Here is a 24,370-nt window from a genome sequence, read left to right on the forward strand (position 1 = left end):
AGGCAGAGTGTCTCCGTCCCCAGCCCCCTCACTCTGTGTAAGACCTCTCTTATCCCACCATAAATAAAACTCCTCCGCCTCTCCTCCCCATCTCCTCTCAACTGCACCTCACTGCCCAGGCTTCCCTTTAAATCAAGGAGGCTTAAAAAATAGAATGAGAGAGACACAGTGTAAAAGATGACAGGAGGAGAGCGCACCGAGGGATATACCGCACATCAGCCGCGGCTTGGAGAAACGGGGGAGAAGAGAAAAAAAGAAGGGGAATGAAATAAGTCTTGTGCCCCCTCACCTGCTCCGCTCTCCTCCTCTGCTCTGTTCATAATTCACCCGCGCACGCCGCTCGCTCCTTGCCTCTGATAAATCTTACATTATCGGCGGCCTACAGGCTCCTGCTGTGGCTGTTTCTTATCGGCCTGAGATGCTCAATCTCCCTAAGATTAGCTCCCCAAGCACCATCTTACACACACATCTCGACAGCAGTCGTAGCAGGTGCGCGCAACAGTCTCACACACACATTTTTCTATAAACACATATCACTTTTTGACTTGGAAGACTCAGGGGCAAACCGCAGACTCCCAGAGGCCCGAGGACAGACACACGGGGAGCAGAGCAGCGTTCCAGGGCAGACGGGGGCAGATGAGGTAAGGTACAGAGGCCCCAGAGGTTCAGGGATCAGAGGTGAGGGAGTGACAGGGAGCTCAGAGGGGAATGAGATGGAGTGTATTAAACTGCTCTTTTCCACCTCTGTGTTCATAAAACACTCCCACAGCCCTGTGGCATGATGTTAGATTGTCTGTCCTTTTTTTAAAGTCCTTTTCTGTCAAATGTTGTTTATTAAATGAATACGTTACAAGTCTAAAGTGTTCATGTTTATCCTCTATGTGATCATTTTGTTCTCTGAATACACTGAGGGTCTGATTCACAGAAGGATTTTCATGGCCTTTGCGCCCACTGAACATGTGCAAGAGAATCAAAAAGACCCCGTCTAAAAAACACAGGGGGTCAAATGGACCCCTAACTGGGCTGTGGAGCAAACTGCTTCTCTTCGCACATGTCGCTGCTTTCACATATTTAGATATTCCTGACCATTCTGAAATCAGCTGTCGTGTCAGTTTTGAATAAGTAATCCACATTACCTGCAAATGGTAAATGTTCACTTATAATTCATGTCACGTCAAACTATTCTGTGGAACCAGACGCCATGTAAACTAGACAAGTCGGCTAGCTACCTAACTTAGCAGCATGCTGCTATATCACAAGTTTTGCTGCTCTGATTGCTTATAGGTCTGTCTGGAGTTTATTTGGTCGGCGTTGGTTGAAAAGACTCCTTGGACATGTGAGTGTGAGGTTCTAGACTTATTTGCAAAAAGTCAAAAAAGCAGCTAACATACCTGTCACTGTATGCAGCTGCGGTGGTACCGGCTGGCTGGGCATATCTGTAAGCTGCATATCCTCCCTGTGGAGAGACGGAGGAATGTACACCGCTTTAGGAACACAAGATAGTCAACATTAATACAGAAGAAATAAAACAACTGACAACGAGAGAAGCATTGGAGTAATTGTCAAAGACACTCAAGGTGCTTTCTCTTTAGGAACGGTTGTGCCAACAACGACCCTCTTCCTACATCCACATGTTTTTTTTAAGTACCAGGAACCGTTTAGAATCACGTCATATAGGGGTCCACTTCCTTGTTTGAGCACGGTTGCATTCACATTTCCCATGGACCGTACTGGAGTATACATAAATCCTGCCCGAGACCTCTTCAAGCAGATTCAGGCATTGCACCTGAGTACGGTAGATTTGGGTTCAAACTGATCAGATGAACCAGACCCTGGTCCCCAAATGTGAAACCACCCTCAGTCACAGAACATAGTTATAGTTAGATCATGCTGACATAGCACAGTTCTATACTTACATATATTTCTGCTCCATAAAATCCATCCTGGTAGACCACACTGTTGACACAGGAAACAAACATGAAGCACTTTAATGACACTGAAGTTAAATTGAACGCTTTAACCAAAGAAATAAAAAGTCCTTATGAATGTTCTGTCTGTTCTGACTTTGTGTGGGTGGAATTACTTGAGTTTAAGATGATGCGGTTGTTTTTTTTTTGTTTTAATCCCCGATACAAGATGGAGCACAGTGCTTCATGATGGATTCCAAAAAGTTGTCTATGCTGCAAAACAGTTTGTGTCTCAACACACTGCATGTAAATCAATAAGGCCCCGTGTCCACCTAGCGTTTTTTTCAGGGCAAAAAAGCGCCGGGCTGTGCCCTTCGGAGCGCTTGCATGGAGTGTTTGTGCGCTGGGAAGCATATCGTGCATGTCCGTCCTGTCTCTATGACAACAGACTTTTACCAACGGCCGCTGTATGACCGACACTGCTCCGTTGGATTTTTGCTGTTTGTTCTTTATTCAAGATCGTTTTTACCCGAGCAGACACGGAGAAAAGAGGATGTGGGTACAAGACACGTTCAGTAGGACACAAAAATACGGGGAATATTGTACATATGGAAGTGTGTTGGTGACGTCAACAGCGCCTTTCTGAAGAGTTGAAAGTTTTTTATCTCGACACACTCGGAGCGGATGCAAAAAAAAGGTGGAGTCCTTGGAAAAAAAGACACTGGGCCCTGTGCTTTATCTCAGGGCGGCCGCCTGCTGCTGCTGCAAACGTTCCCTCCTCTTAAAAAAAATGAAAAAAGGATGTTTGTGCAAAAAAAAAAAAAAAATTCTATGTGGATTCAATCCATCTTTATTTCTAGAAATGTTCTCAAGACACTTTACAAAAAGAGAAGGTAATATACCGTATTCTTTGTTATATTATCTACAAAGACCCAACATGAATCTATCATGAGCACTTAACTTCATTAATCAAAGTCACAGTGGCAAGGAGCAGTTGATGACATCATGAAGACCCTTTCAGTTACATGGGTTCAAAGTTCATACAAAACTCATAAGCAGCTGCGACCAGAGAGTCAACCAAAGATCAGTAAATCATTTCAATAGGCAAAATGTACTTCCTTTCAATTTCCAAAATGTATTTTCAGGTATAAAACAATAAGAACCTTTTAAGTTTTGGGGGTCGGATGGCCTAGCGGTTATGATGGACCCCAGGTACGGAGTCTATATTCCTCTAGGTGGGCGGCTCAGGTTCAAATCCGGCCTGTGGCTGCTTTTCCTGCAAGTCATACCGCACTCACTCTGCCTGATTTCTGACTCTATCCACTGTCCTATCAAATAAAGGGAAAAAACCCTGAAAAATAATCTTTAAAGTTTTAAATGATAAACTCTTAAAACTTCATTAAAGTATTCACTTTACTTCATACATCATCGATCAACGAAGTCATTCATTGTGCTCAAACTGCACTCTACTCTCTCAGTCTCCATCTGCATTTCTCTGTTTTTCATTCTCTCTTTTAACCCCAGCCCATTCTCTCTCTCAGACATATATTCTCCTTCTCTCCCCCCCTCCCCCCTCCCTCACAATCACTGGGTCTCCTGCTCTTTCTGAAGCGGGTGCACTGGAGTGTGCAGGGCAGGTCATAGCAGTCCATTCACAGCCGAATAAAGAATGACACATTAGAAAAAAGAGAGACAAATTCGGCCACTCAGGAATCAAAGAGCAATTTTCTGCTCTATTAGAAGTCGGCCTTTTTGTTTTCCACTCCCCATTCTCCAGTTACTGCGCGTGTGTGTATGTGTGGGTATGCATATGTTTGTGCGTCTGTGTGTGTGTGTTTTCATGTGTGTGTGTGTGTGTGTCTGTCACTTTCTGTGTTTGAGTGCCTCTATGAATTAGATTTGTGCAGTAGCATGTTTTCAGTCTCGCAGACCTGTCATACAGTGTTTATTTGATTATGTGGTGTTTGTTTGTGCGGGTGTGTGTGTGTGCACACTCACGCTCCATAGGCAGGGATAGGTGGAGGAGGAGGTGCGGCACGGAACGTGTTGTAGACGGCGCGACCCCTCCCTCTCAAATGGGCCCCTCTGTAGGCCACAGCTGCTCCTGTACTGGGGTATGGAAACCCAGTCACTGAGAGAGAGAGAGAGAGAGAGAGAGAGAGAGAGAGAGAGAGAGAGAGAGAGAGGTGTAAAAAAAAGTCAAAATGTTTCATATTTTTCTTGGCAGAGAACCCACTTTGAAACATTGTAAAATACACATCTGTTGATGTGCTCCACCTCTCTTACTACCACAACTATCCCATTGCATGATTTTAAAAAAAAAGTAAATCTTAAAATCGATGCTTCATTTGATATAAAAGCTTTATAAAACAGCTTCTTAGTTAACGTCATGATCCAAACTAACCTGATCTCATAGCAGTAAAGTGAAACAGTCATGATGATGTGTTTTGAAGTCTCATACATACAGTAGACACAGATTAGCCTTTTTTCTGTGCAAGTCAGCGCAGGCTTTGTAAGATGTACTTATGCACTTCATTTGAACAAATATTTAATGCCAGCAGCATAAAAACCACAAGGGGGGGCTGAAAACATTTCCCGTTTACTCTGTTCTGTAACTGTTAGAGACTTATCTACAGTGACTTCAGCGATCACTCTGAACAGAAGCAAACAGACAATTAAGAGACGTACAAGCACTTTTTTCACTCTAAAGATTTTACTTGATCTGCCATTGTTCTCTGATTTTTTTTCTCTCTCTCTGGGCGAGACTTCTTGTGATTATATATCTAAATCGGGTCAAACATACAAAAGACTTGCATGGTGTCCAGAGAATGAGTCTATTGTGAGACAAAACTTCAAAGTAAAAGCGTTTAACAGAGTCACATGCCTAATATCACTTCTTATAGTAGTTAGTAGTTAGTTCCTTCTTATAAATAATTGAAGTTATTTAAGCTACCTATGATACGAGTGGTGCCCGACAGCGGTGTGAAAATGGTCTTCTCAAGCATGTGCAGAACGTATGTGGAGGCTGGCCGTCTTTCAACACATTGATTTTCAACTGACAACAAGTAACAATAATGTCTGGTTACAGGCATGATGAGGTCAAGATTATTTTTTGTATTATTAATTATTTAATGCAGTACTCCACAGACTGTGTTACACAGACAGGGCAGATTTAGTTTTCACAAAATTGTTGTCAAAATAGTTATTTGATTAAAAAAAAAAAAAAAAAAAAAATTATTATTAAGAAATGTTCAGAAGTCTTTTGGCCTTCTGTAGATGGAGACATAAACTTTTTTTTCCCCTTCAAAATAAAGGAGTCTGATATTAATATTCTGTAGCAATTATGCAAAACGTAAGTGTTCCTGTTCACAGTGAAGGTGTGTAATCCATCACTGTGATGGATTACTAAATTATGAGTCTTCAGAGTTGTTTTCTGTGCTGTTTGAAAGTAAATGAACTGAACAAGTCGCGACTTGGTTTGTAAGATGTAGCTTGCGGTGGGTGCAGTTACCATTATGAGACCTTTAACCCCAGTGAAGCCCTTTTGAAGTAATACATCGAAGTCATGGCACTGTGCTGGTATGCCTTCGAGTCAGAGTAACATAAGTGTCACAGCAACAAGTAATCAGGAATTCAATGTTTCTGCTACCATTGTGCAACAGGCCCTTCTAATTTGTAATCAGTTGCATTAATAGCAATTGTACTTAAAGGGCGTCAGAAGCTCTTTCTGTAGGGACTTTGGTTGGGAACCAGAGGGTCGCCAGTTCAAGTCCCGGCGCTGGAAATTAGTCTGGTAGCTGGAGAGGCGCTAGTTCACTCCCGGAGCACTGCCGAAGTGTCATTGAGCAAGACCCCACACACACACACACACAGCAGCTCATAGAGTGCCCCTTACTCTGCCATCTCTCCATTAGTGCATGTCCATCAGGTTCTGGGCCAGAATGGTCTGAATTTGTTTTGACCAGCAGGAGTTAGCGGTTTTAAGGTGCCCCCACAACAGCTGTTTTGGACGCTCCTTGGTGTGCCAGATACGAGACCAGTTATCACGGCAAACCAACAGCTGTTCCTGACCTTGGCGTTGGCCTTTTTCTAATAACGTCCATGACCAGAAACGTGGTCAAACCAGATAAATATTGGAGATGCTTTAGAAAGATGGCAGGAGGTTAGAACGCAGAAAGGTTTCAGGACCAATGCAGAGCTGGCTAAACACTGAAGCTTCCGTTGTCCATGACATGGCAACCCCTGTGAGCATCTACTCTAGGGAGGAGGGGGATCTCCCACTATTGATCTTATGATATCGTCAGACATTGATGATATCTGGTTTGTTTTTTACTTGACTGGTAGATTTCTAGCAATGTGTGCACAACCAGAACATTTGACATGACAGACATTTAAGCATGGTAAAGATGCTTTCCGCTGATGACCTGTGAGCTGTGACTATAAAAAGACAGATGTCATGAAAAAAGTAAAACTTCAAATACTGCATCCCCTTTGCGGCATTCTCAGACTGATGAGAGGCCCTGACAGGCTCTCAGTGTGTTTTGTTTTATTGTCTTCTAAATACAACATGCTCCACTATGAGTGCTCACAGACAGAAACACTCAGGCTCCCTCCCTCTCTTTCTCTCACTCTCTCTCCTCCATCCGTCTCTCTGTACTTTGATGGAGATCCTCTCCTCTCTGCTGTCTGCTCTGCCCCCTCTAACTAGTCAGAAAACAGCATTAATATGCTACACAGCCAGCACATTGTCCATCGGTGATATATACTGAGCAAAAGATCAATTTCCCCAAGTTGCCCCTACCATCCTTCCTTTCTTAATATCAGACATCAATATATTCATTCCCCTGTGTGTGTGTGTGTGGGGGTGTGTGTGTCAGGAGGTGTACTGTAAGTGTGTGTATGTATATGAGGGAGCATGAGGACATGTGTATGTGCCTGTTGTTGTTGCCGTGATGTATATGAATGCAATCTGATGATGAGCTATGGCTTGTGCATGCTACAGCGGTGCAGTAATAACCCATGAATCATGGCAGGACCTCAGCCTGACAGCTAGCAGGCTCATAAAACAAACAAACAGCAACATCTTCAGATACACACACATGCAGAAAGTAGCGTACAGAGGATGTATACACAAACATAGATGCACATTTATCTGCCAGTAGTAGGCTGTGCAGGAAAGTTTTTGATTTATTTTAGTGACTTATGCTAAAGGGTTACTGCGGTCTTCGAGACATTTTTAGAAGTAAAGTAGATGTGGTCAGCATGTAAAACAGGCTCTAATGGATGCAACTTAACCCCTGAATGCGCCTGATAAATGTAGCCTATGTCTACAAAAAGGGGCCTGTTCTTGGAGCGGCTGTGGTTCAGTGGTAGAGTCAGTCGTCTCTCAATTGGAAGGTTGGGGCTTCGATTCCCAGCTCCTGCAGCTACATGTCCGATGTGTCCTTGGGCAAGACAATTAACTTCCAATTGCATCTGCTGCTTCGCCGTTTTCCTGTGATAAAGATCAAATTTGGGTTGTTTTCTCAACATCCCAACTTATTGATCTCGTTATTTTAGGATCACTATTCAGGTTGTCCTATGATAACGAGTTGATTTCGGCTGATTACTCAAGATCAATTCAAATTGAACTCGTTATCACAGGAAAACTAGGGAGTTGCTGGTCCACTGCTGTCTGCATTGGTGTCTTTGTGTTACACATACATTGTGTTAGATGGAGACTATCATTGCAGATGATACAAAATGCACCCTACCCAAAGAAGCACATGTCACTCTGCTGTTCATCTCCCTCCACTGGCTCCCAGTTACTGCTCGCATCAAATTTAAAACTCTGCTGCTCGCTTACCAAACAGCAACAAAAACGGCTCCTCCTTACCTAAACTCTATAATCCAGGTCTACACTCCCGCCCGCCCACTACGCTCTGCCAATGAAAGGTGTCTGATCCAACCTTCACAACAAGGCCCTAAGTCTCTAGAACTAGACTCTTCTCCTCTGTCGCCCCCCCAGTGGTGGAATGAACTTCCAAACTCCATTGGATCTGCAGAGTCCCTTTGCACCTAAAGAAAAAAGCTAAAGACCCAGCTCTTTCATGAAAACCTATGACCTTAATGATATTGATGATGATGATGCTGGTGATTAGAACTCACAAGAACAGCTGTCAATGTTGTGCTCTGCCTCTGGTCACTTCCTGTCAGTACCTGTGTGTCCGATGTGACCTAAAGCTGTTTGTTAGCACTAACTGACGTTATTTCCTCCTCTCTTGATCCTTGCTTGTGTTGTCTTACTCTATGATGTACGTCCCTTTGGATAAAAGCGTCTGCTGAACGCATTGTTAAATTGTAGACCAAATAATGGAAATTAAAAAAATATATAACATGAAGTACTTAACCCACAAATTATAGCTTTCTTTTAAAACCTAGACTGATTCACTGGGTTCAGTTGCTGACAGTGATCTCCGACGGCCTTGGACCAATAATGGCGTGCAAATATGACAAAGTCCAAAGTTGATCTGATGTCGCCCTTCCAACTTGCAAATTTTTCAGCATATGTTAAACAGGCCCAAGTCGCTTGTCTTGTTACTTTCCTGCCTGCATTTTGCATTTTAATCTTATTTGTTGTGTTCTGGAGAGCTGCTCTGCCAAGCTCTGCATATACCAACTCACATTAGATGCAAACACAGACACAGACACACACACACACACACACACACACACACACACACACACACACACACACACACACACACACACACACACACACTCAGACACACACACACACACACACACATTTGTCCTGCTTTGCATATACTCAGTCTAGGACACAGTCAATCAATCAGTATTACATTTCCCTCATTGTCCTTCATGCCCATGCAGCCTATTTTGCCCACCCAAACACACACACACACACACACACACACACACACACACACACACACACACACACACGTACTGTACATACATGCATACGCACACACATGCACACAAACACCCGCACACTGTGGTGACGCTGCAATGCAAACACACTAAACATAGACTCAGGCTATTACCAAAATGGATCAAAAAAACATTAGAGTTAATCATTTCCTTACTGTTTACCCCAAAAAGCAATGCAAAGAGGTGAATAGACCTCTATGCCACTCATGGAATCTGTGTCATTCACATACCTGTACATGCTTTTTAATTTATTTTCTTGTTATTTTTTCAATTGAAATGGGAAAATCCCTCAAAGCAGTGAAGTGAAACATTATCAGCATTGTACTCCTGCCCTCCTGAGATTGCTTCAGAAATGGTTGATCCAAGCTCCATTTGAAAAACAAAAGCTTTTCAAGATTTTAAACTTCAGCAACACATCTAATTCAGCAACCCTAAGACTAGTTTAATGCAATTGATAGCCTGGTTATTTTGGTTCATACCTAATATCTATAGATACCTGAATAGTGATTGGCTAGATCCAGTGAAAGTGCACACTCACTGAAGAAAGTGGACAGGTGCTCCTCTCTAAAAAGGAATGCTATTGGTTGTTTTCCATCAAAGAACACCCTACTGTAGTGTTTCCCTACTGACGCAACATTAGACTCTATCATTATCGTTGACATAGTTGTCTCATATTTAGCAGCTTTACCGCGTGCAGAAAGTGTCTCAGGATGGAATACAAATGAATAAATGAATCCACCTAATACCAAAACAAGTTGTTTCTGTCCTTGTCAAGAGATGCACATTGTCTAACAGGGGTATAGGCATCGCAGCACTATGTGTCTTATGACAGTGCAGTTGCAAGCGAAGACCTTAAGTGGGCGCCAAAGCGCACAAAACCAAATTGCGACATTTGGTCTTGGTTTTTGGCTGTGGCTCAATTGGTAGAGTCATCATCTCTCAATTGGAAGGTTGAGGGTTCAATCCCCAGATCCTGGATCAGCATGTCTGATGTGTCCTTGGGCAAGACACTTAACCCCACATTGCTTCGTCTGCGGCGTATGAATGTGTATGAATGTGATCAGTTGCTTCTGATGGTCTCACTACATAGCAGCCTCTGTCATCAGTGTGTGAATGTGTAGGTGTGACAGGTGGTGAAAATGCGCTTTGACTAGTCTGAAGACTAGAAAAGCGCTATACAAGATCAAGTCCATTTACCATTTACATATTGTTGCTTTAAACGGTTGATATGATTTGTTGGGACAGTGATGAAAAGCAGCTCAGATTTGGACAGTCTTTGGTTTTTCAACAGACCACAGGCCTGACAGTTAGGGGGCTTAATCCTTTATGAGGGAATTGATAGTATCTGTGCGTGTGTCTGTGTGTGTGTTTCTTTGATTCTCTGGTTGTTTGGTTTCATACCTGAGTGTGACTGCAACAAAGAGATTGTACATCTGCGCTCACATTCTTCCATGTGTCTCTACATAGGGGTATTCACAAGTGTGTGTGAACATGGGTGTGTATGCATGTCGAGGTCATCCGTCATTCTTCTGAATGGGATTTGCGCACAATAAACCTGTAGCCGAGCCTGGCAATGGAGATGGAGTGCACTGTCAGCCGGCCAGGATTTATGGAGGCCGATTCAGCTGATGGGTGCTGGGAAAGCCGGTCTGATAAAGAGTGATTAATCGCCTTTACATCTCGCTTTACATCCTGCTTTACTCCCGCCTCAAACGAGATTAAATGCACTCATAATTATTCCAGAACAAATCCCAAACCCACACACTTTCACTTACAGGTGGGACCTCTTCATTTGTCATACAGTGCAGGTAAAAGAAGTGGAGAGAGAAGGTAACAAGCACACCTGTGCAAGTGGAGTGTGTATCTATGTGTGAATGAATGTCAGAATATCTGAGATACACAACATATTTGTATCATGAGGAGGAGATAGAAAACTGGCATGGCTAATAAACCTGTTTTCCAGAAATCTATCCGTCCCAAATGTATCGAATCCAGCTGTGGCTACGCTACATACTTGTGCAATGGTTTGTCTATGCAGTTTAGCAACACTAATGCTAATTGGAAGTGCGATTTTATTATGTCGGTGTTTTTGGGCGATTTTTTTTTTTTTGCCATTATTGGATAGGACAGCCGAAGAGAGACAGGAAGTGTTGGGAGTAGAGAGTGGACGAAGACGTGCAGCAAAGGGCCGAGGCCGGACTCGAAACCCACAGTTGCTGCGGTGAGGACCACAGCCTCCATACATGGGAAGCGCGTCACAACCGCTAGGCTATCGGTGCCCCAGAAATGCAGAATTTTTAAGCTACTTTTATTGCCAGTTTCATAATATGCCTGAAGCCAATGCTATGCTAAGACGCACATCAGGCTATACATATGTACACTTTTGCATATAGGTACAGGGTTATAGCATTAGCTATGGTATAGATTCAATGCAGATGTACAAATAAGACTATAATAGGAGGCTCATCATGTCTTTCAAATGAGTTTTTAAAGGAGTTTAGGGGGATTGAGAACCAATGTAAAACCACAGACTAGTTAAATTGGTGTGCTGTTAAAAGAATGTTTATAAAAGGCAAGACGTATTCCTATGCATGAGCATCTCAACAAAACATACACCACCAAACACACACAAACACTCACACATAAAGAACCCACATCCATTCTCACATGGATGAAGGATCCACAGGCATTGGAGCAGGGAAATCTGTGACACTAGTGTTTGGAGTGGGTCATCTGAGGCAGCTTTGCGGTTGGTGGATTGAGGGCTAGATGGCGGGATGGAGGGACGGAGGCGGAAAAGCAGGGAGAGAGGGAGGGAGAAATAAAAGAGATGGATGGCCTCGCTGTGTCAGGACGGTTATTTAGAGGAGTGCTGTAAAGCTGTCTGCGAATGAACAGATTTCAGACTAATGAGCAAAAAGGAGAGCAGTTAAGGAGAGCGGACAGTCTCAGCACTTCTCGCAAATGAAACCAAGCTGCCACTTCAGAATGCACACACACACACACACACACACACACACACACACACACACACACACACACACACACACACACACAAACACACACACACAAACAATAAGACCCCAACACACACACACACTTAAATGTATACCAAATAACTCTGTGCATCTGTCTAAGGGTTTTTCCATTGCGCCAAGCCGGGTGCTGGAAACACATCTTTCACAAAGCGCATGAAAAAAACAAAAGAGGAAATAAAGACTAAGAAGCATGAATAAATATTCCAAGGTACTGTATGTAAATGTTACTGTGTGATTCTTTACCTGCATAAAACTCAGGACCGTAAACGGCTCCAACCACTGGATTCAGCTTCCAGCCTGCACAGGACACACACATGCACACACACACACACACACACACACACACAAACACACACACACACGCGCACATAAAGAGGGTGCATGTTAGCATTGCTAAATAAACTGATATCTGCTTGGAGTTCCAAAGCAAACACTTTTACAGACATCATCTATTTTATATTGGAATTTAAGCGACAGCAATATCATCCCCTCTGTGTTTATTATTTCCTCCAAAAGTGTACACTGAACGTGATCAACGTGTTTGTCAGAAAATGTGAGAGACAATGTGAAGTTGTCTCTCTGTCGCTTTTTTTTTTACAAAACCTTCGAATTTGCTCAGTATTAATTTAAGAGTCCAACAGCATCCACTCTGGTAGACACTCATTTAAAATCGCACAGATCGTGTCACATGAAACTGTCAGGTGTGGATATCTCTGAGAAAGAGCCTCCAGATGTTTAGTGTTAGCATGTACTGCCTAGCTTGATTGAAAATGTCCTTTTGTGTGTAAGTGGAGTCTTTGTCACCATTAAAGACTTCTGATTGAATGCTGTTTCAGAAAAACATCCATTCATTACCTGCCTGTTTCTGAAAATAGCAGCTACTAATACATGATAATACAATTGGTGGAATTTAGCAGTTTGACATTCAGGTTATTTTATTAATGTATTATCCAGCGCAAGCATCAGATATCGCTTTGCATCGAACACTGCATCCGTAAAACAGTCACTTCTCTGCTCTGTGAATTTCAGTTTCCCCTTGCAAACACTGCGTCACCTTCTGCTTTTGGATTGGAAGCTGGAGAAGCAGAAGTCTGGTGCTTTGTTTGTACTGAAGAGCCTCTGACAGGATGCAGAATACAGTTTTTCTCCAGTGATGACACAAGTTTAAATCACGGATATAGATGTTATATATTATTAATGCGCCACTAAGTCCACCTCATTTAAAAAAAAAAAATGCTGACCAGCGCTGTCGAGCAGGACAGTTGGACATTCCCAGCGTCTTGTCTGTGTCTGTGTAAGCGGCAGGAAAGCAAAAGAAAGATGGTATCAGGGTAAAAAAAACGGGGCGCTGCTTTTGTGCTGCGTCAAGCCAATTTGTCCCTGACACTCGCTCGTGTTGCATGCTGTTAGGACATGGATACTCATCACTTTAAGAGAAGTCAACTGCTTTGAAGGAGTCAACGCTGACTATTGGTCAATGGTGTCTTGCTTACAATTAGTCTCCGGTCATCTGACTTTAATGAAACTTCAAACAATAAGCTAAAGGATGCGGCCAAAATGACACCAGTATGATACCAACTGTGTCAAAGTGAGAACCAGTGAAAAGAGAAAGACTTTTATTCCACACATCCAAACCTAAATATTTGTATTTTGTTCATCGTGTTGTTTATCTACCACAGAATTAGTTGAATTTTCATAAATATTTTCATCCTCACATGCTCTTATTGTTTGTATATATGTGAATGAACTTACTATGTGATTCAATTTCAGATGATGATGAGGAGCTCTTGAATCTTTGATTATCGTGTCATCTTGTTCATCTTGTCATTTTTCGCTGTTTTTTTTAGATACCTTTTTTACAGTCAAGTGAGGAGTCATTTCTTCTTCTTCATCATGGGACATGCTCGTGTAGAATGTGCAGTCTTTAGAAATCTTAATGCGTGTGCACTCCTCTTGTTCATTTTCACTTTTTATTCTGCTGTATTTCTGGTGTTTGGCAACAGTTTGCTCAACCAATGCTGAGAGATGAGGAAATTCACGTGTGTGTGTGTGTGTGTGTGTGTGTGTGTGTGTGTGTGTGTGTGTGTGTGTGTGTGTGTGTGTGTGTGTGTGTGTGTGTGTGTGTGTGTGTGTGTGTGTGTGTGTGTGTGTGTATGTGTATTTGTAGGTTTGTGTGTGTTTGTGCTTTAGGCCTGATGACAGTGACAAATGGAAAACCCTTCAGGGCTCATTCTCTCTTTCTCTGCACCCTCAAACAGTATGGAAGTGTGTGTGTGCGTCCGTGTGTGTGTATGTGTGTGTGTGTGTGTGTGTGTGTGTGTGTGTGTGTGTGTGTGTGTGTGTGTGTGTGTGTGTGTGTGTGTGTGTGTGCCTTTGTGAAGGAGAGGTGCTGACCAGGTCTGGCCATTTAATTCCCTCCTTGTTCATCCATCCCTTACCTCTCTTTCCTTCTTTTACTTTTAAGCGTCTCTGTCGTTCAAACACACCCTAAAGGCCCTCTTCTTCTCTCTCTCTCTCTCTCTCTCTCTCTCTCTCTCTATCTCTCTGTACGAATGACTCCTGGCTCTTTTTATTGGCTCTATTCATTTACCCATTCACTCTCTCATCCATCTACCACATTCTCCTCCTCCTTCTCCTTCAAATCCCTGCTTCATCTCCAGCCTTCCTCTCCAGCCTTCCTCTCTCTCTCTCTCTCTGTCTCCTTGACGCCCTTTTCCCTTTTTACCCTTTTAACGCCTCTCCATGCCGAGTGAGAAAACACTTCACTTTGCTATTTGCATGGTATTTCAAACCAAGCAACAGCCTCTTTGACAAATATTGGTTTCAATAATCAAATGTGAAGACAACATTTTTCTTTTGATATTTTAGAACCTTCTCCCTTTTTCATTTCATTCACATTTCACAAAATGCACAAAGCTACAGCTCCATCCTCCCATAAGCAAAAAGGAGCGTTGGTGTGTGATGTAGCAGGACCTGACTCGCGCAGTTTGTAAGAGATGGGAATCATTCTTATGTCTTACCGTTTGTGTAAGGGTTCGCCACCTTTTTGTTGGTCATTACTCTGGCGGTGGCATTGTTGACCTGTCAGCAGAAAGACACAGGTTATTATATGATGGATTAGGGTATACACACACAAAGACACACACCAACACACAAAGGCCTCAAGCAAAAAACTGGGCATATTGGTTAATTCACATAACATCGGCTCTCCATGCCATGCTGCTGCTGGATTGTTTCAGCAAAGAGGTGACATGCAGTTAGTCAACGGTCTGACAAGTGAGGTTGAAGAAAAGCACAAAACACTGCACTCTGTAAAACCTGAAAAGTAACACATGATGTCAATGAGCTCGTTTCACACTGTTATATCTCTAACTTATCCAGACTACTGTGACTACAATCTGAACCAGCCCTGACTTCACCCAGTTTGGAGAGCATTGTGTTCCAAGTGGCTGAAAGTGATCTCATCTTAAGGGTTGTTGTACGAAGTCAAAAATAACATAAAAGCCCTTTTCAGACTGCCGTAACTAAGCTCAGCCGCCATCAAGTCTTTGAACATTCTTATTGATTCTGCGACGGTGTCATATTTTTGTTCCAGTCTATGAATTCATATTGCCTTCTGGCGTTGCAGGTGGAGCTCCACATACACACACAGTCAGACATGCACACACACACATTGCTGCGCTCATCTGCTGTCTCAGCTGAAAAATGTCTCGCCTCTGTAACGCCTCAGTTACCAACTCCGAAGACGGTCACTTTGTCCCCCCATTACGCCTCGGTGACATTCAGATTGGAGATGAGACGTAAACAGGGGCGTAAATATGGCGGCTTGTAACGGAAGTCTGAAAAGAGCTAATGACAGCAAGAGTTTGTATTGTGCAGCCTTGTCTTTATATCTAATGCTGAATATTTTAGTTCTTGGACAATTCAACCTGTACTCATAAAACAAACACGCTATTGTTGCCAGAAAGCAAAATGGTCTTAATGGTTTTTCAGGAACTTGATGGACAGATTCTTGTAGTTTCATATAAGCTGACCTAAAAGTGGCCGGGATTTCAAAGAAACTAGGCTGCAGCAAGTGAGAAAACGTGATGTTACCAAAAAACTTATATATACAATATCAGTATCTAGAACAGATTCATATATTAGATTAACTCTGTGAAAAGAAATGGGAAAAATGGACTTCTGATGCTAGATGATGGTGACATCTAAATGGGACTGTAAGGAATAATTTAATTCAAAGAGTTTTTAATTAAAAGCATCGTCGATGTTACTTCATGCACAATCCACAGACACAAACATACAGCGCACGATCGATCAAAAGCAAAGAACAATTCAAGATCTGTTGACAAGAAAAAGACTGCATCGCGCACACACTGTTTAGGTCTGTGCTTCTCTTTGTCACACACACTTACGGATCAGGGTTTCAGCATGCAGCGTTCAAGGTGCAGCAGGCAGGTTGGAGAGAGGGGATAGAGTGGGGAAGAGAGGGGATGCAGGACATGTCTGGCAGGCAGAGAAAGGACAGAGAGTCAGGGAGGAGGAGAAGGAGGGGGACAGAGGTGAGGGAGGACAGGAAAAGGAAGGCACCTCTATTTTGCGTCCCTCTACGATTGTACCATTTAGTTTCTCCCGCGCACGGTCGGCATCTGCGCTCGTTTCAAATGTTACAAACCCAAAACCCTGCAGTGACCGGGAGCCCAGGGTTGGAAATAAAGTGACGGCAGGGAAAGGGAGGAGACAGTCCGGAAATGCCATAATGAAACAAATGAAGCAGAAGGAGAGAGAAGAAAGAGACACAAAGCTCTGATGAGAAACAGCTGCATGACTAGATCTAGAAGCAGGAGCCAGAGAGACAACAGGCTGGTTAGACAAACATGAGAAACAGAGCTGGAGTTAAAGTAAGGAAAGCTGTGAACACACAACATCAAACAACAGACAAGAGCACAGATTAGAATTAATAGCCCCCTCGTCAATGTGTGTGTATGTAGTGTGTTGTGTGATTCGTCTTCCAGGCCTTTTAGCAACAATTTTGCCACATTTACCACATCGTCACACGCATGGTTGGAAGCTTTAATGCTGTAATAATGTCGCACTGCTGTCTTCCAGGTTTTCAAAATGACAAGTCTGATGAATCGTTATGGTCGTTGAACTCAGTCGATTACCCACTGATAATACAACGGAGAGTGGAAATCTTCAAATCTTATAAAACTATGACTGATGGAAAGGTCGCTAACAGCTAAGGTTAGCATTCAACAAATTGCAAGCTAAAATTACAGTTAGCTCGCTATCTTTCGCATTAGCTGGAAATTTAATTCATGCATTCTATACATAGACTTTATGAAACATGGACTTAGCGTCAGTGACATCATTCAGTGGCTTCTAAAGTACAGTTTTGAATCCAAGCAACGGTAGTCACCATATTGGAAACACTGTCTCACGTTCACTTTCAACCCTGAGGCTGGCTAACAGCTACAACGTAGCAGCCTGTCACTAAGTCAAGCCCTTTATCATCCATAACCTTTAGAATAATAAAAACGGAATAAGTTATAAACCCCTCGTTCATTGTGCGCCACTTAAGACATGACCTTTTCAGACTAAACTGAGTTTTGAACCAGGCTGTAAACTGATCAGTTCCAAATCAGCATTTTAATAACAGTGTTATTTGGTCTCCTGGGGCTTTGCAGACAGCTTCAAGTGGACACTAGAAGAACTGCAGTTTTTTGCACTTATGCATTGGCTTAATTTTTCAACCCTGGAGGTTGCCACTGGGTCTTTTATCGTATATAGAATAACATTCAACTAGTGATGTTGAATAGGTGCTGCGTGCTACTATTCTGTTTTCTAATTGATGCCACTGAGTTCTAAAAAAATATTTTAACTAATTTCTACTGAAACACATCAAAGAGTAGAAACATTGTAGCAACCACTAATATTGCCTTTTGATTGTGTAGCACAATGATAGATGGAGGGTGCAGAGAATGCTAATGTTAATGCTTGTGTAACATAAGGTAGCACTTGTCTTATCCAAAATATTGTTTTAACTTGAAATATAGCCTGATATCCTTCCATATTATTTTACTATCTGTTGTCTCTATAGTTGCTAATGAGTCTGGAAGTGATGAAATTACAAGAACTTGTCAGATTAACATTTGGATACCTGGAACAGAGCAGAAATGCATTATAAAAAAATACAACAGTATTCCAACCTGAATGTTACATTGGAAGAAATTGATGATGAACACTTTGCTAAAACTGTATTCAAACAAACAACTGGACCTGACCGAATTATTGGATTGAATAAAATCCATCCACATACATACTGGAGTTTGCTACATGTACATGTGTGTGTGCTGTAGGAGGACATTGCTCTGCTGGTACATTCAGGCCCCTGTGGGAGAACAGATAAGTGCAATACAATTACAATCTCCATGGCATCAGTCAGCCGTGACTCTCTGAGGCCCCAGGACGCTGCTCGCTCATGAGACCTTGCCTGTGTTTCAGACTTGGGCCATGGAAGAGGCAGCTTACTCAAATAGCCCATATGCAGTAAAACACACCTGCAAACCCTCAACTGCAAAGCCTCATCAGTCTAAGTCGATGAGCTTAAAGCAGGCGGAGAATAAAAGCTGAGAAATCCTCTCTGCCATCATTGATCACAGCCTGGTGAAGGGCTCTGGGTTAAATGTTTTAGTGTTGTTGTTCTTACTGTGATCTAAATAGGGAGTTCTCAATTCACGAACTTGTAATAAAACTGTTTTATTGTGTTGAGTCCTGTGGATAATGCAATACCGTCCAAGGAACTTTTTTATTGCAGCAAACTGATTAGGTAAAGTAGCACAAGTACAAAGATAAACAGAAGGCTACACATTTCTACAGCTTTGGTTTGGGTACAATATAAGTTTTCATTTGTCACAACTCGCTTGTCAGTTGAAGCAAGGTTGTATCAATAACTTTTCAAAAATGGATGGTTGGTTCATTATTTAGGTAACATTAAAAATATAGGAACTCCTGCAGTGTCTAGAGCTCCACCGTCAATTAATTGGATATTAAAAAGAAACTTCTGTTCAGTATTCTAAATTAAAGGTAGCTTTAAAAACTGCCAGGCTGCAAATGCAACAAAGATTGCACCATGGGACAATCATTTACATGCTTAGGGTTAGGTCAGTTTTGGTTAGGTATGATGTTTTATGGAGCCAGATTCGTCTCATAAAGATGAAATGCACACAGATGCATTTGCAAATATATTTTGGGATTTCGATGTAAATGACTAGCACCTGTAGGGAAGTGGATTTTGCTTTCATCAACTACCACCAAAAATTTGATAATGTTGTCATTAAAAAATGTTTTTGTGCTTGTCTAAAGAGAAGTGAAGGGAATAACTCTACTCTGACTAACCAGATGGCTACCAAGGTAATTAAAGCAACAATATGTCTGCATTCGGTTTGGTGTGCTTTGGTCTCTGCTGCAACTGGACTGTTGTGAAAAACACATGGTGTAGGTAACACCTCCCTGTCATCGACAATGTGCATTTTCTGACAAGCACAGGGCGGTAAAGCCGCCAAAGACCTGAGAAGTACCATGGCGAATGACAAGGTACAGTACTATCTACAGATTTTGGAAAATATGACTTTGCTAGAACATACAGCCCGTTGTTTGCAAACTGTTTGCACATGGAACAAGTGTTTTTATTTAACTAGTACCATACTGTCTATAGGTGTTAATGGCTACATTGGAGAGGGAAATTTATTACAGTAATTACTATTGAGATACAGGTTTGCAAGGTTCCAACTTAAAAAGCTAACTTGAAGATCGACAAGGAAAGAGATGACTTTTATCATAAGATAAGATGGATTTATTTATTTATTTGTAGCAAGCCTGAGACACAACTTGGGTTAGATGACTTTCTGAAGTGATGTACACTCTGACGTTAGAAAGTTGCTTTCCAATTAGTGGTGAGACAGATAGTAATACCTACTTGCTGGACAATAATGTAACCAGTTTGCAACCGTCCAACAGCAACCTAGCCAGCTCAGCATCGGGCTAACCGCCTACTGTTTTGCGAAGCTATTGCCAACGTGTTAAAGCCTGCACAATATTTAGTGCAGTCCGGCTTCTTGCTGAGTCACTTTCTATTTCTCTTCTAAATCTATCACTGTCCTCTCCCGTCTCTTAGCCTCGGCCGTTATACCAAATATTACATAGACTGGCTACATTGCCTCTTTTTAGTTGAACGTTTGTGTGAACTAGTGCTGTAAAGTCATTCACACTTCTGACTGTAGAAACGCGGCTCACTGCCAAAGTTACATACTGCAGTAAACTGGCGACCAGGGCACTCTGTGGACATGGGAGAGATTCCATTTTTTGTTTAAAGTAATTGAACTAATAGATTGAAATTTGAAGCTACTACTTTAAGGTGGAAAAGTTAGCTATTGTTGCTTTAATGTTTGTGTGTTGTATAAGACTTCTGTGTAATATCTCATACTCCTGGCTCATCTGATAGTGCTGTAGCTGTTAACTTTCCCCATTGCATACCTAATCTGTTGTTTGTATCTTTAAATTAAAAGGGAAAGTCTCTTGTGTCCGTGTGACACCAAATCAAAGAGATGCAGATTCACCTGAGACTACTGTTATTACACGAGTTCTGTGTACCAGCCAGAATCAGCTTCATGCACACAGAAGGAAACTGTATCATCTAAGTAAACTCCTCTAAATGTTCACACTTAGTCTATTCCCTCGGACTTGTTCAGAAACTGCTGTGTGGCCTCCTCTCTGGCTGCTCCTGGTCTGCTTCACCCTTGTTGAGTTATGGTGTGGAGGCAGGGAGTGCACTCCATTTGATATGCCTGGCAGACCCGCCTTTTAGACGAACAGCCAGTCCCTTTAGCTTATGTATCCTGTGCAAGTCGTCGCCCTGTAATTGCTTTGCCAGATAATATGTGCGAACGGCAGCCTGTGCCGTGATCTTGTATGCATATACAGGATTCACTGCCTTCCTCTGGGCATAAATAACACATGGAGCTGCCCTTGAGAGGTGGAGCAGATAAAAAATACATTTAAAAATGGGAAGTGGGAGCGAAATTAATACTTCTGACATTTTGTTGCCATGTATAGGAACGTTCACTGCTCCTCCCTCTAATGCAGATAGTCTGCTTTCTTTCCTTTATCGTGTGTGTAAAGAATTAGTGTTGTAGGGGATGGGACTTGACCGGACCAGCACTGAATGTAAACAAGACCAGTTAAAGTGGAAACAGTACTTAGGGCTGGAAACAGTGGGTGGATTTCCTTAAAGACAAGGCAGCTAAATGCTATCTGGGTAACTATAAATCCATCTCTCTGTTGCCTTTTAACGATCATACTTAATCACAACATCTTGTAGCCACAAACACACTTACATAAACACCAAATAACCAATACATGAATATTACATTACTCACTGAGTAAACATTATTTTGGCCAAAGGCATACAGTAAAAGACAAAGAGAGAGAGATTGTTTTTTTTTACATTTGTCAATCAACTTTTGCCTTAAAGGACCAATACAGTATGGAAGATATCTATTGAATCAATATATAAAATGACCTTACTGTATCATCAGACATTAATGAAACATGCTGTGTTGAAGTGCTGGCCTCTCTTACAACAATGCAGCAGCCTGTGTGTCCTCCTTCTAACATTAGATTCCAGTGTGGAAAGGTTTGTTTTTGTTTTGACCAGACTCCAGAGAAGAAGAGAAGTTTTAAATCACCCCTGAATGCTCAAATGAACCATATCCATTGGACCCTATATTAGTATTTTAACATGAACCAAATTCCATCATGTCAATTAAGAGACTTAATTCTGTCATTGCTCCGAGATGGGCCGAGTATATTCACATACAAATTTACAGATTTCTTCTGTAGGTCAGGAGGCTAACTAGACCGTGTGAATCTGACAGTCAGAGTTATTATAAGTGAGACGATTTATTGTTTGTCACAATGTATGGCAGGCTGGTAGGGTGTATAAGCTGCCTGCAGGCATGTGTCACTGATATATACATAATTATCTGCAGAGACAGCAAGAGGAGCGAGGGGCTGCTGGAGAAAAGGACGGCAACGGGGGTATACAGTCTGCTGGAAGTCACATGTATTCTTTGTGGACTTGCTCATGAATGTAAGGTTACAGAGCACTTACCTTGGAGCCTCGCTCGTTAAAAATAATCTCCACGTCTAAAATCTTGCCGAATTGCTGTGGAAGACAAGGAGGGAGGGGAAGGGAAGAAAGGGGGAAGAAATAATTAGAAAGCATGGCATCATGTCCCTAAAATTAAAATCTGAGTAAAACTCAAGACTTGAAAAAAAGCACACACTCCCTCCTCCTCCTCACGAGTAAAAAGGTCAAGCAGTCAGTGCTCCGAATTAACAGACTCCTCTTCACCCGACAATGAGATTAATAAAATATCCATTTACTCCTAATGCTGTTTAATGCTGTGTTTGCTCTGTTGTGGTAATAAAGAGATGCATGTGTGTGTGTGTGTGTGTGTGTGTGTGTGTGTGTGTGTGTGTGTGTGTGTGTGTGTGTGTGTGTGTGTGTGCGTTGGGGGATAGGGCTGTGCAGTGTTAATGAACATTACAGCGGTGCATACGGATGCTATATCAGCGTAACGCCTCAGCACGCACCACTGATCTTAATGATGCCCATCATCTCGCTTTTCCTCGCCCCTTCTCAAGAAAAAAAAAAAAAAAAAAAAAGAGCAGAGCTGGAGTATTTTTAGTGGAGGCAAAGGCCTGCTCAGTGTAAAACAGGAAATGACTGGTAGAATGTATTTGTGCGTGTACGTGTGTGCATGTGGTGGCGGGGTTAATGATAATACATTTGTTTTTCCGCTCACAATGAAGACCATCATCGTAATTACCTGCCAAGACCCTTTCTCAATAGTCTAAGCATGAAGATTTGGTTCCTATAGGTTCTCCTCTGATCCAGCTCTTAATGGTCTTGATTGGCTCCATGTGTCATTTTAATTGGCTAATTACTGCAGAGTGAGACCAGCTCACTGATGTAGGTCCCTTTGTATGGAGCCTCATCGTGGGCTTTAATGTACAGTAGAGACATGGGAATAAAGGATTATGGCATTGTCTCTGTAATGTTTTATCAGACGGATTCATCACACACAGCTTCTCTGTCAACTTCAAGGTTTCTGCCTTTTAAGGTTGAATTCAGCTGTTTATTAAAGGAAGAATGTACAAAATTGTACACATAAATACAGCAGAAATCAAGTTTGTCCTCTGTAAATGTCTCTGAGTCAGGACTGTCCACAATGAGTGAGAAGCTCAAGTCCCGCTGGCTGTGTTGTTGTCAGAGCCGTGTTCACATGGACTTGACGGCCTGACTCCTCCCCTTGTGTATAAAAGCTTAAACAGAGGGACTGGAGAAAAGAATAACACACTGTACTCACTGCTAAATTGAATAAGCGTTTTTAGATCATGGTCATTCTGTGTAAATTTACATGCAATGTGTAGCTGCGAGCTAACACAACAATGCAGCTGGAGACAAGGACAACTTCGTCCGCCGCTTGCGCTTAATGGTGCTTAATTATGGTGCGTTCCAATTTGATAACTCAAAGATAAGAGGGGTTTGAGGTGTGTCGCTGGAAGAGAGCGGAAGATTCAGGGTGGCGGAGGTGTTGCGAAAGAGTAGTTTGTTTTGGTTTCATGCTGGTGCTCAAGGGCGACATCTACTGGATCAAAAACTCTCACATGATGCCAGAAAGTCACTGTCAGTGTCATATTTTGATTTAGGTGACAAACCAAACTGCCATATTTGATAAGGCAGCTTGGTTTAGTAACGGCTGCACTGAGCAAAGAGTCTTAGTTCTGCTTCTTAACTTGGCATTGATACCACTAATAAAATGCTGAATAAATCAATTAACATCAATGCAAAACAACAATTAGGATCATTTTCAGTATATATGAACATGCCAGAATCAATCCTGGATCAGTGGAAGCTCAGTTGGAGTCCGTGCTGTTTGAGAGCAGCTGGATGAACTCATGGCAATATGAAGCAGCGCTAACCTTGCCAGGCAGCATGATAATGCTCAGCCTTGTGCTCTCAATAACTAGACCTTGAATCAAGTCCTTTATTTCAATAAATAAATAAACATGGAGCATGCAGCAGTGCAACGGCAAGGTCACGGTGCCAGCACTGAAGAAAAACACACGTCACATCGAACGCAGGATTTGCGTGTATGTTCATGTGACATTCTTTTGTTGTTAATTAACAAGATATGCATTGATTGGGTTTAAAGCTGAACGTATGGACACATTGATCAGAGGGAAATAAAGTGCAGATAAAAATAAGAGATTTTTGTCTTACAATTCAAGAGAAAATATTCCAAATATTTGAGCGGGCTGAACTTTTCTTAGAAGAAAAGGTCAGATTTTCATCCGAGTACATGAATGTAATGCTTGTTTCTTTGCAGTGTTTTCATCCGTGAGTGTGTGTGTGTGTGTGTGTGTGTC

General features: G+C 42.1%; 1 protein-coding gene across 4 annotated transcripts in view; it reads right to left on the reverse strand.

Moving 5' to 3' along the window:
* Positions 1-24,370, reverse strand: part of LOC109988579 (RNA binding protein fox-1 homolog 3) — a 542,301-nt gene that overhangs the window by 23,679 nt on the left and 494,252 nt on the right. For 3 of the 4 annotated variants that reach the window (XM_065949245.1, XM_065949244.1, XM_065949246.1), the window contains 7 exons: positions 22,047-22,100; positions 16,466-16,558; positions 14,899-14,959; positions 12,122-12,175; positions 3,906-4,038; positions 1,917-1,956; positions 1,392-1,456 (listed from right to left, as the gene is read on the reverse strand). In XM_065949245.1, coding sequence (XP_065805317.1) covers positions 1,392-1,456; positions 1,917-1,956; positions 3,906-4,038; positions 12,122-12,175; positions 14,899-14,959; positions 16,466-16,558; positions 22,047-22,100 — 500 coding nt within the window. The remainder of the gene's footprint in view (positions 1-1,391; positions 1,457-1,916; positions 1,957-3,905; positions 4,039-12,121; positions 12,176-14,898; positions 14,960-16,465; positions 16,559-22,046; positions 22,101-24,370) is intronic. The other variant, XM_065949247.1, reaches the window with a different exon arrangement.

Source organism: Labrus bergylta, chromosome 21 (assembly GCF_963930695.1).
Source record: "Labrus bergylta chromosome 21, fLabBer1.1, whole genome shotgun sequence".
NCBI lineage: Eukaryota > Metazoa > Chordata > Actinopteri > Labriformes > Labridae > Labrus > Labrus bergylta.